This window comes from Capra hircus, assembly GCF_001704415.2.
Source record: "Capra hircus breed San Clemente chromosome X unlocalized genomic scaffold, ASM170441v1, whole genome shotgun sequence".
NCBI classification, from domain to species: domain Eukaryota; kingdom Metazoa; phylum Chordata; class Mammalia; order Artiodactyla; family Bovidae; genus Capra; species Capra hircus.
The window spans coordinates 61,071,052-61,083,121 of NW_017189516.1; the positions used below are offsets into that span (position 1 = coordinate 61,071,052).

The following is a 12,070-nucleotide window of genomic DNA, read 5'->3' on the forward strand; positions in this document are numbered from 1 at the left end:
TTGAACATGTAGGAAGGCCGTCATCAATTCAGGGACTTTATGGTGTGTTTTTCTCCAACGTGAGTAAACCGCTGAGGCTCTACTGGCTTCCTAGGAGTAAATGTGTTTCAGTCTTTGGGAAATAGGCCAGGGGTGGCACCCTTGAAAAAGCTATAAAGCATGCATGAGTACTGTGGTTTTCCTGTTTGCGTTATCCAGGAACAGAGGTGTGTTTGCTAGAGGGTGTCACACTGACAGAAGTAAGTCAGACACAGAAGGAGAAATGTCCTGTGACATTCCTTAGATGCGGAGTCCAGAAATGATGCAGAGGAGCTTACTAAACAGAAACAGACTCACAGACTCACAGAATGAACTTACGGTTGCTAGGGAGGAAGGATGGGGGAAGGGGCAGTCAGGGAGCCTGGGGTGGACATGGACACACTGCTGGATTTAACATGGAGAGCCAGCAAGGACCTGCTGTCCAGCACAGGGGACTCTGCTCAACACTCTGTAATAACCTTATGGTTCCCAGGGGGAAGGATGGGGAAGGGATAGTTAGGGAGTCTGGGATGGACACGCACACACTGCTGTATTTAACATGGAGAACCAGCAAGGACCTGCTGTCCAGCACAGGGGACTCTGCTCAATCCTCTGTAATAACCTTGTGGTCACCAGGGGGAAGGATGGGGGAAGGGATAGTCAGGGAGCCTGGGATGGACATGGGCACACTGCTGGATTTAACATGGAGAACCAGCAAGGACCTGCTGTCCAGCACAGGGTGCTCTGCTCAATACTCTGTAATAACCTGATCATTCCCAGGGGGAAGGACAGGGGGAGGGATAGTCAGGGAGTCTGGGATGGACATGGACACACTGCTGTATTTCACATGGAGAACCAGCAAGGACCTGCTGGACAGCACAGGGAACCCTGCTCAGTGTCACGTGGCAGCCTGGATGGGAGGGGAGTTTGGGGGAGAAATGATGCATGTATATGTATGGCTGAATCCCTTTGCTGTCCACCGGAAACTATGACAACAGTGTTAATTGGCATATACCCCAATACAAAATAAAAAATTTAAAGTTAGGAAAAAAAAAGAAGGGTGTTTGCAGGCACTTTCAGTATTTTGAATAATATCTTGAGATCCTGGGCTTCCCTGATGGCTCAGCTGGTAAAGAATCCGCCTGCAATGCTGGAGACCTGGGTTCGATCCCAGGGTCGGGAAGATCCCTGGGAGAAGGGAAAGGCTACCCACTCCGGTATTCTGGCCTGGAGAATTCCAAGGACTGCATAGTCCATGGGGGGTCACAAAGCGTCGGACATGACTGAGCGACTTTCACTTGCACTTGAGATCCTAGATGCTAAGATTGCCCTCTTCCAAAAGACCGGGATAAGGCTTGTCAAACAATTTAGCTGACGTAACAGTTTGCCTTCCTAGGCAGATTCTAGGGCACTTGACTCCTGTATGCTAAGCGTTACTTGACTCTTTGTGCAGACGTGACCAACTTCTTTCATGCCAAACCGATGCTGTTGTGTTTTATGTACAAGATTTGGATGCCATCAAAGTATACTATGAGAGAAGTAGCATTTGGTTACTTTTTGGAGTGTGATTTGAAGAGAAAAATAGAATCACTCAGGATTATTTATTACAAGCAGAAAGAGAAATCTCTCTTGCTGTCACACATCAAGTTGGTACTGTTGCACTGCTGGTTTTGAATTCAGTGTTTGTTGAGCGTTTTCCCAAGTCCTTACTTACATTTTCAGAAGTCCATTGTTAGACTGATAACAACTCAGGTGTCCCAGAAGCCGCATAGCTGCACCACATCCCTCCAGTTTCCTGTTGGAAACATTCTTATCTGAAGTCTGTATAATCCATCCCATTTTCCATTTTTCTCACCCTAAGATCCTTGGAAACCTGGCACAGTTACTGTCTCAAATTGAAAATAATTGCTGTTTTCCCTTTCTTAACAGACTGACATTTCTTTAATGGATCTGAGTTTTATTATTTCCATGCTTTTTATTATAAGCCACAAAGGATGACTTCTACCAAAATCTCACACCACTTAAGTTTGTAACAGTCTACTCTTAAGAAACCTTTTCTGTTATTATAGATCATTTGCTCTTTAAATATTTTCATTTACCATAAAAATAGGATGCTATTAGAATGATTGTGGAAAACCCATTTGCAAAACCTTTTTGTTTTAAAAGTGAGGTGGTTAAAAGAGGCGCTATAAATTATGCTTTTTGTGCGAAAGCAGTGAAGAGTCACTGTGAATTTCAAGTATGCCTGGTTCACCAAGAATAAGGGGAATATTCCAGAGGGCCAGCATACATGATTAATGATTAAAAGATACCTGCGATTTATTTTTTTATATTTATTTATTTATGGGTGTGTCCCGTCTTAGTTAACAGCATGCAAAGTCTTTAGGTGCAGTGCAGAGGCTCCTTATTGCAAAGTATGCGGATTCTCCCTTGCTATGGTGTGCGGTCTCCAGAGCTTGGGGGGGGGGGCTCTGTATAGTTTGTGGGACAGGGCCTCTCTCGTTGAGGCATCCCGGCTCAGTACTTGTAGAACATACGGGCTTATTAGTTCATCCATTGGATGGGGGATCTTAGTTCCCTGAGCAGGGACTGAACCTGCAACCCTCTACACTGGCTGAAAAGCGGATTCTCCACCAATGGAACCACCAGGGAAGTCCCAGGATGCTTGCACGTTAACCTTCACATGATGCATTTTTTTTTCCAGGGCTGAAGTCACCTCTCTGCTGCCAGTAACTCTGGACTTGGATGTTTGTGGAGAGAGGGCATTCACAGAAAGCTAACCATCAAGACAAGAAACAGGCTCTGTTGACTTGGCAGTGATTTTGGCATAATGAGCATAAGGAAAATAGAGGATTATTTTTTGGGGAAAAAGAAAATCTAAGTACACATAGGGATATTTTCCCTTCTCTCTGAAGCATATATCTGTACACATATCTCGTCCTTCTTAAACGTCCCATCCCTCCAGGTCCTGACAGAGCCCCGAGCTGAGTTCCCTGTTCTGTACAGCAACTTCCCACTAACTGTCTGTGTTACACATGGTCTTGCATATATGGCAGCGTCTATGTCGTGCGTATATGTCAGTGGTTCTCTCTCTGGTCACCCCATACTCCCCTTCCCACGTGATGTCCACAACTTCTTTCTCTATGTCCGCAAGTTCTTTATGTCCGAGTCTCTCTTCCTGCCCTGCAGGTAGGTTCCTCTGTACCATTTTTCCTAGACTCTGCATACATGCCCTGATATGATCCGGCAGCCGTACTACCGGCCTGTACCTTGAGAAAACCATGATTCGAAATGACGCACGCGCCCCAGTATTCACTGCAGCGCTGTTCACAATAACTGGGACACGGAAGCGACCAGTCCATCAATAGATGAAGGGGTAAAGACATGGCCCGTATATGTTGCTGTTGTTGGGTTAGTTGCTAAATCGTGACCCCATAGACTGCTGCCCGCCAGGCTCCTCCGTCCATGGGATTCTCCAGGCAAGAATACTGCAGTGAGTTGCCATTCCCTTCTCCAGGGGATGTTCCCACCCCAGGGATCAAATCCATGTCTCCTGCACTGATGGGCAGATTCTTTACCAGTGAGCCACCTGGGAAGCCTGTGGCACCTATATACAAGGAAATATTGCTCAGACATAAAGAGGAACAAAATGGTTTCATTTGTAGTGATGTGTAGTGATGTGTAACTCTTGTTATACAGAGTGAAGTAAGTCAGAAAAAGACAAGTATTGTATCAAAGTGAAAGTCGCTCAGTCGTGTCTGACTCTTTGCGACCCCCATGGACTGTATAGTCCATGGGATTCTCCAGGCCAGAATCCTGCAGTGGGTCGCTGTTCCCTTCTCCAGGGGGTCTTCCCAACCCAGGGATGGAACACAGGTCTCCTGCATTACAGGCGGGTTCTTTACCAGCTGAGCCACCAGGGAAGCCCAAGAATCCTGGAGTGGGTAGCCTATCCCTTCTCCAGGGGATCTTCCCGACCCAGGAATTGAACCGGGGTCTCCTGCATTACAGGCGGATTCTTTACCAGCTGAGCTATCAGGGAAGCCCAAGTATTGTATATTAGCACAAATACGTGGGATACATAACAGTGGTCCTGAAGTGCAGACTTTTTCCTCAAGAAGAACACGCTCCATCACAGGTTGAGCTGGACCAGTCCCACGGTTAGTTCAGCAGCGCCGAGGCTGAGGTTGCGGGCCTCTCTGGGGAATCTGGTGGTTGACATCAGACACGCCTCCAGGGCCTAATCCCATCTGCCCAGCTGTCCTGTCATCTCTACTGTGACTCTGTCCAGCTACTGTAAGAGGGCCCTCAACCTCAAGCTGTCTTTGGGCACCCCTGTATTATTACATTATAGGTCGGTTAAAAGATATATCCGGATCAGTTAGGTTAAATCTAATACCATCACTAATTAAGCAGTCGTTTTAGGCTAATAAAGAACATGGAGCTTTTTTCCTCTGAAGGTAATTTTTAGCTAATTTCTGCAGTTGTAGGAATGGCTTCCCACTCCAGTATTCTTGCCAGGACAATCCCATGGACAGAGGAGCCTGGAGGGCTAGTCCATGGGGTCACAGAATCAGACATGACTGAACAACTAACACTTTCTACTTTCAGTATTTAAATGAGACATGAAGCATATACCTCGTGAAGGGCTTCCCTGATGGCATAGACGGTAAAGAATCTGCCTGCAATGCAGGAGACCCAGGTTTGATCCCTGAGTTGGGAAGATCCCCTGGAGAAGGGCATGGCAACCCACTCCAGTATCCTTGCCTGGAGAATCCCATGGACAGAGGAGCCTGGAGGGCTACAGTCTATGGGGTCACAAAGAGTCAGACACAACTGAGCAGCTAGCGCGCGCGCACACACACACACACACACACACACACACACACACACACAGGTGAAAAACCAGACCCTCCTGGACAGGCCTGTAAGTTCTTCAGTTTTCATTTGTCCATTGTTAACTTACTGAAGTGTCAATCTCATAGGAAATCCCAAAGAGCATTTTTCTTTGTTTATAACTATTTTTTGACTGCACTGGGTCTTTGTCGCTTTGCCAGCCTTTCTCCAGTTGCTGCAGGGAGGGCTGCTCTTCATTGCAGTGGTTTCTCGTGCTGTGGTGCATGGGTTCAGTTGCTCCCCAGCACATGGGAATCTTCCGGGATCAGGGATTGAATCTGTCCCTCCTAGACTGCCAGGTAGATTCTTCACCACTGAGCCACCAGGCAAAGCCCACAGGGCATCTTCTTGTTTTCCCTAGTTTGAGGTCTAAAGCGTCAGCTCAGTCTACAGGTATGGATCCCTGTTCGCTCGGTGAATATTGACCATTGGTTAGGAACTCCGGGAGTTGGTGATGGACAGGGAGGCCTGGCGTGCTGCAATTCATGGGGCCGCAAAGAGTCGGACCCGAGTGAGCGACTGAACTGAACGGAACTAAACTAGGAGTTACTAGGAGTTACTAGGAGTTACATAGATGATGATGACCCTTATTCGTCACTGACGTTCAGAACCAAAGCACACAGCCTCTGCCCGGCCCAGCAGTGAACTCACTGAGGTGGTCACGCACGCACACTGGTGTTTAAGTGGACCACTCACTTTCGTAACTTTTGACACTAACTGATACGGGCCAACCACTGCCCTAATTTTTTTCCTCTTTCTCTCTTATGGGGCTAAGGAAAAATTATGAAAATTCATGGAAACACATGTATCCTTTCTGTGCAGTCCATGTGTGTAGGAGATGCGGGATGACCTCATAACTTCAGAGGCTTCTTACGCCTGAAACTTGACTTTTTAGAGACACGGTATGTTTTGAAAAGATGGTCCATGGAGTGACCCATTGCCCTGGAGCACATAAGTTGAGGTAGTGCTTTGAGAACTGTGCTTGGCTGACGCCTCACATTACCTCTGCAGGCTGGTATTGGGGTTTGACACGAAGGAAAAAGCAGCAGTGAGGTTTTCCTTCGCCCTTCACGTAAGGCTATTACAAGCCTCGAAGACTTCACAGTGTTACTCTGGGTGAACCAGAGTGCCCGGTCTCTGAAACATGCACCTTTGTGAGGCTGTGGGATGTTCACAAGCTGACCTTCTGCAGGTAACACACAAGCTCTGCTTTGTTGGGGTTCTCCTTTGATTGCCCCCTAGTTTAGTTCTGGTTTACTTAACAGCTTTGTCGAACTGTCCTCTGTCTAGAGGTCTTGCTTTCTTTTTTTACTGCCTCTCTTGATGCCCATGGCTCCCCTGATAGCTCAGTTGGTAACGAATCCGCCTGCAATGAAGAAGACCCTGGTTTGATTCCTGGGCCGGGAAGATCCCCTTGGAGAAGAGATAGGCTATCCACTCCAGTATTCTTGGACTTTCCCTACGGCTCAGGGGCTAAAGAAGCTGCCTGCAGTGCGAAGACCTGGGTTTGATCCCTGGGTCGGGAAGATCCCCTGGAGAAGGGAAAGGCTACCCACTCCAGTATTCTGGCCTGGAGAATTCCATGGGCTATATAGTCCATGGGGGTCGCAAAGAGTCGGACACGACTGAGCGACCTTAACTTTCACTTTTCACTTTCCTGACACCCAACTGCGGCAGGTTAGTTTGGGCAGGGAAAGAGAAACGCTGAACGTGTTTTCCAGGCAGAAAAATCCCAGGTAGCCGTGGCCTTCAGCTTTACAGGTGGCCGTGACCCAGGGCTCATCTTTAGCAGGTGCTAACCTGGAATCAGTTGCGTTATCAGTCTGTTTCTTTTCAAAAAAGCTGATGACGCGACTGCTTTAATATTTCCATGAACCTGTCAGTATTTGAAATTTGTAAACTTCAGGATTTTCGAGGTGGACCACTTCTCACAAAGTAATCACTCGCATTTTGAATACAGTGACTGCATGCCCTCATGTGATAGGAACCCAGATGCCTTGAGTACAGCTGTCTTTATGAGAGACGTTGCTGCTGCTGCTGCTGCTGCTAAATGAGACACGTGATGCAGTGACTAATTAGTGACTCACTGAAACTCTGTATCTTGGTGCGTTTTCACACCTGGACTTGTGACAAGTCCTTTTATGAACACTCACCTCGGGTGATTTGCAACTGCCGATTGCCAGCCTTCGTCGATTTTTCCATCAGTCTGTTTTGAACATTTTTTTTTTTTTGAGGTGTTGGGTTTCCGTGCCTTTGATTTCAGCAAAAGACTTGCTACACTTTCAAGAAACACCCCCATATATTGCGGGATGCTACACCGTAGCGTTTTGACATTTTTAATGGAATCGTTTACATTTCAGATGACGAAGTTGTTTGAAACCAATAAAGAAAGATGGTAGTCATTTACATAATGAAAACCACACTGAGGACAGATCTCTGTCCTCTGCTCTGGGGATGCCGTCAGGAGGCTGGGGGAGCTCGCAAGAACAAGATCCCTGGAAGGGGCAACGGTGGGGGCCGGGCCAGGTCTGCACACAATTAACAGCCCAGAGGGTGCAGTTCCTCCCAATCAGGGCAGCCAGCCGACTCTAATGCAGACCAGATGGATGCAGACCGTTTCTTCACGTGCAAGTGATGAGATCCGTTGCCCATCAGAATGAAGGAGATGCTTAAGGGAAGGAATTTGAGGTGACAGCACCCTGATGCTCAGTCATGTGGTGTGGAGGCCCATGGCAGTCAGATGACATTCATGACCGAGGCCTCAGAGCGTGCGGGTGTGGGGGCAGGGGTCCCCTGCTGAGTTCAGGGTCCTTGAGTGCTGGACCAGTTACTGGAGCTGCATTTACCCTAGAGGATTCTCCGTGGAGGGCCAAGGAGCAGGGCGGGTTTACAGTCTCACATAGTGCTCTGTGATGTCAGGAAACTAATGAGCCATCTTCTGTCCCTTAAAAAAAAAAAAGAATGTATTTTTAATTGGGGGATCATTGCTTTGCAGTGTCTTGTTGGTTTCTGCCATACAACAACAAGAATCAGCCCTAAGTGTGTGTGTGTGTTACACACACTCACACATATATATATAACATATATATATATACACACGATACAACATATATATATGTTTATATATATATAAAGCACAGTCCATCCTAAAGGAAATCAGTCCTGGGTGTTCATTGCAAGGCCTGATGCTGAAGCGGAAAACTCCAATACTTTGGCCACCTGATGCAAAGAACTGACTCACTGGGAAAGACCCTGATGCTGGGAAAGATTAAAGGCAGGAGAAGGGGACGACAGAGGATGAGATGGTTGGATGGCATCACCAACTTGATGGACATGAGTTTGAGCAAGCTCTGGGAGTTGGTGATGGACAGGGAGGCCTGGCGTGCTGCAGTCCATGGGGTTGCAAAGAGTCGGACGTGACTGAGCAACTAACACTTAAACTTTCACTGTTTTCCTACATTCCATATACATGTGTTAATATATAATATTTATTATTCTCTTTCTGATTTACTTGTATAACAGGCTCTAGTTTCATCCATCTCACTAGAACTAGAGTCAAATTCATTTTTTATGGCTGAGTGGTATTCCACTGTGTGTATGTAACACAACCTCTTTATCTATCTGTCTGTCGATGGACATCACGGTTAGTTCCGTGGCTTGGCTATTGTCATGGACAACTGGGGTACCTGTGTCTTTTTCAGTTGTAGTTTTCTGAGGGTATATGCCTGGTAATAGGATTGCTGGTTCGTACGGAAGGACTGATGTTGGCCTTCTGATCCTTTGGCCACCTGATGCGAAGAGCTGACTCATTGGAAAAGACCCCGATGCTGGGAAAGATTGAGGGCGGGAGGAGAAGGGGACGACAGAGGATGAGACGGGTGGATGGCATCACCGACTCGATGGACGTGAGTTTGAGTAAATTCCATCCCCACCAACAGTGCAGTAGGGGTCCCTTTTTTTCCACACCCTCTCCAGCATTCATTGTTTGTAGATTTTTTTGCTGTGTGCCTCACCTTGCTCTGTTTAAACAGGAAGTAAAGGAATGTTTGAGTCCCAGGACCTTGATGGCAGAGGGAGATGCAAGCTCCTTGCATAGATACGATCCCAGAGGAGGTGGCAGTGAACACCTGCAATGAGCCTTCTCGTTCCTCTCTGAGACTCTCAAGCGGAGATTTTTGCCCCTGTTGCCGTGTCTTCCTCCTACTTCTTCCTGAGAAAAGAATAAAGAAGTGGGCTGCTCCTACTTTTCCAGGTGTATTCCTGAGAGAAGGATAATGCAGTGGGCTAGGCCCTTTCTTCGGTGAACAGTTCCACACCATTTGCTTCTGCAGAGTACTCCTTATGGGAACATTGGCTGGGAGGCTGGGGAGGGTGAAGGAGAACCCAGTTCTTGCGCACACACACACACACACACACACACCCCGGAGCTTGAGCTTCATAGGGAAGATAAGACATTCAGAGAGCTGGCTGTGGTCAGAGGCACTTGAATGCCTGTGTCGACAGCCACAGCTTCAATGGGGAATAGCAGAGCAAGCAATGGAGCCTTGCACTTCTAGCTGGAGGTCGAGGGAAGGTGGCTGAGAAGGCGGTGGCATCTGGACTGAGCCTGGACGTATCCCAGAGTCTATGTCAGAAAACGGAAGGCAAGAGATTTCAGTGTGAAGGAGACCATGTGACTGGACCACAGCAGTAAGGAGCGCCTGGCAGTTTGGTCGGGGGAAGCCGGGTGCTGAAGGCAGGTGGTGTATTGTTTCGATTTAGTGGTCCCGTCTTGTCCAACTCTCTGCAGATGCATGGACTGTAGCCTGCCAGGCTCCTCCGCCCATGGGGTTCTCCAGGCAAGAATACTGGAGTTGATTGGCAGCTTGCACTCTGTAATTCCTGCAAGCTGCATCTAAGACCCAACACAGCTGGAAATGAATAAACACATAAAATAGCTTTTTTTTTTTTTAATATACACCCATGGCCGATTTCATGTCGAGGTGTTGGCAGAAACCCCCACAATACTGTAATTAGCCTCCAATTAAAATCAATTAATTAAAAAAAATCATCAGTGAGCTTTTGAGCAGATACACACGTGCTGCGTTTAAATCACCCAGCCCCATCCAGATCAGTGATGAATGACTTTAGAGTTTCCCACCATAAGAAGACCTCGGAGTGAGTTCAGATCAAAATGAGATGAGTTGGAATTTCAGCCACGCCGCTAACCTGCGGCAGATCGCCTCTGTGCTTTGTAGCTTTCCCTCCGCTGAGACTGAAGAAATGGAGCCTTCAGAGCTCACTGTTTCGAATGAGTCGTCAGCGCTCTAGGCAAACGCTCGTCCTCAGGGTAGAATGGCTTTACGGGCAGCCGGTGTACTTGGTTGGCGTGGCACTGCACTCCACCTAAATTCGGTCGGTTCCGTCGATCGCTTTGCTATTATGAATTTGTTCTAAGTTCCCCTTTCCATCATGGCTGTTATTTTGAACCGTGGTTCTTACATCTTTGGGTTACCAGGCAACTTGCTCACTCTGTTGAGGGGGAGAGAGAAATCAAAATGATGAAGTGTGTTCCGACGAGCCACCTGTGAGGGACTGTTTTTGAAGCCAGGCTCTCACCTGTGCCAAAACCCAAACATTATAAATTCATCTTTTTTTTTTTCCTCCCAATTTTAAATAGCAAGTCAGCGGGGAGAGCCCCAGCAATCACTTGGAGAAATCCACGAGATCTGTGCTTCAGAAACCATTCTTGTATGCTTTGACCACATGAGACACTGGGCTTTATAATGTTTTCCTTAAAAGGAAAACTCACTCAGACGGAGAGGAGAGGAAACTCGGGAACCGTGTCCTAAGCACCCCGAGATATAGCATTAGAGGCAGAGCACGTTGCATGGAGAATGGAGACTCCTGATGACTGTCGTCTCTGGTGGATTCCACGTTAGGCTCCCACGTGCAGCTTGTGGTGTACATGCGCGCTTCAGTCATGGCCGACTCTCGCTACCCCATGGATGGCAGCCCGCCAGGCTCCTCTGTCCATGGGATTCTCCAGGCAAGAATGCTGGAGTGGGTTGTCATGCCCCCCTCTATTGGATCCACCCGATCCAGAGACCAAACCAGGGCATTCTGTCTCTGCTGCATCGCGGGCAGCTTCTTTACCACTTGAGTCATCAGGGAAACCTGTTGATGCAACATGTCAAGACCTAATTCCACCTGTTCACTTAGGCGTTAGAAAATGGGAATTCTATCAGCTTTTCATTACAAACCAAATTGAACCCAGTTTGGGTTCAGAAGCACACCTGGCACATAGTAAATGTTAGGTATTTCTCTTCCCCTTACAAACGGTTTCATCTGCCCATTTGTCAAGTTTTAACTGCAGTGGGAGTGCTTTCTAACACTGCCATCTATAAGGTTCTTGCATTTTCTTTTATTGGAAAGAATGCACATAAAAGAACTGCTCTGAGGTTATGGGATTCCCTGGTGGCTCAGACAGTAAAGACTCTGCCTGCAATGCAGGAAACCTGGGTTTGATCCCTGGTTCAGGAAGATCCCCCTGGAGAAGGGAATGACAACCCACTCCAATATTCTTGCCTGGAGAATCCCATGGACAGAGAAGCTTGGCAGGCTACCGTTCTTGGGGGGATCACAGAGTCAGCTGGGGAGACAAAACCTTGTTCAGGATCAAGAACCAATTTAGACCCTATAAAATAGCAGGAACGTGAAACTGAACTTGGCATTAAACGATTTCAGACTGAATCCCTGATAGGGAGACGCTGCTATTAAGAAAGGAGACAGAGGGGCCTTTGTCATGAGACGAGTGTCCCCTCCGCTTCAGCTCTTCTTCCTCAGCGTTCACCGCAGTCCGCGTCGCGTGCAGGCTGTTGTGACCGGCGTGGTCCTGTTCCAGGTGTGCCCCTGAAGCCCAGGAAGGAGCTGCGGTTCGCGGAACTGCCGTCTGGGCAGCTGGAGGTAAAGTGGTCCTCGAGGTTCAACGTCTCCATTGAGCCCGTGATCTACGTGCTGCAGAGAAGGTGGAATTACGGGATCCATCCAAGCGAAGACGACGCCACGCACTGGCAGACCGTGGCGCAGGTGAGTGCCTCGTGGGCTCTGTTTGTGCGACACTTGGCGGCCCCTCGGACTGCAGCCCAGCAGGCTCCTCTGTCCATGGGATTCTCCA

At 48.0% G+C, this 12,070-nt stretch overlaps 1 protein-coding gene across 1 annotated transcript in view; it reads left to right on the forward strand.

Moving 5' to 3' along the window:
* The window catches only part of ANOS1 (anosmin 1), a 200,958-nt gene that overhangs the window by 137,649 nt on the left and 51,239 nt on the right, over window positions 1-12,070 (forward strand). The window contains exon 8 of the mRNA XM_018043716.1: window positions 11,798-11,982. Within this exon, the coding sequence (XP_017899205.1) occupies window positions 11,798-11,982 (185 nt within the window). The remainder of the gene's footprint in view (window positions 1-11,797; window positions 11,983-12,070) is intronic.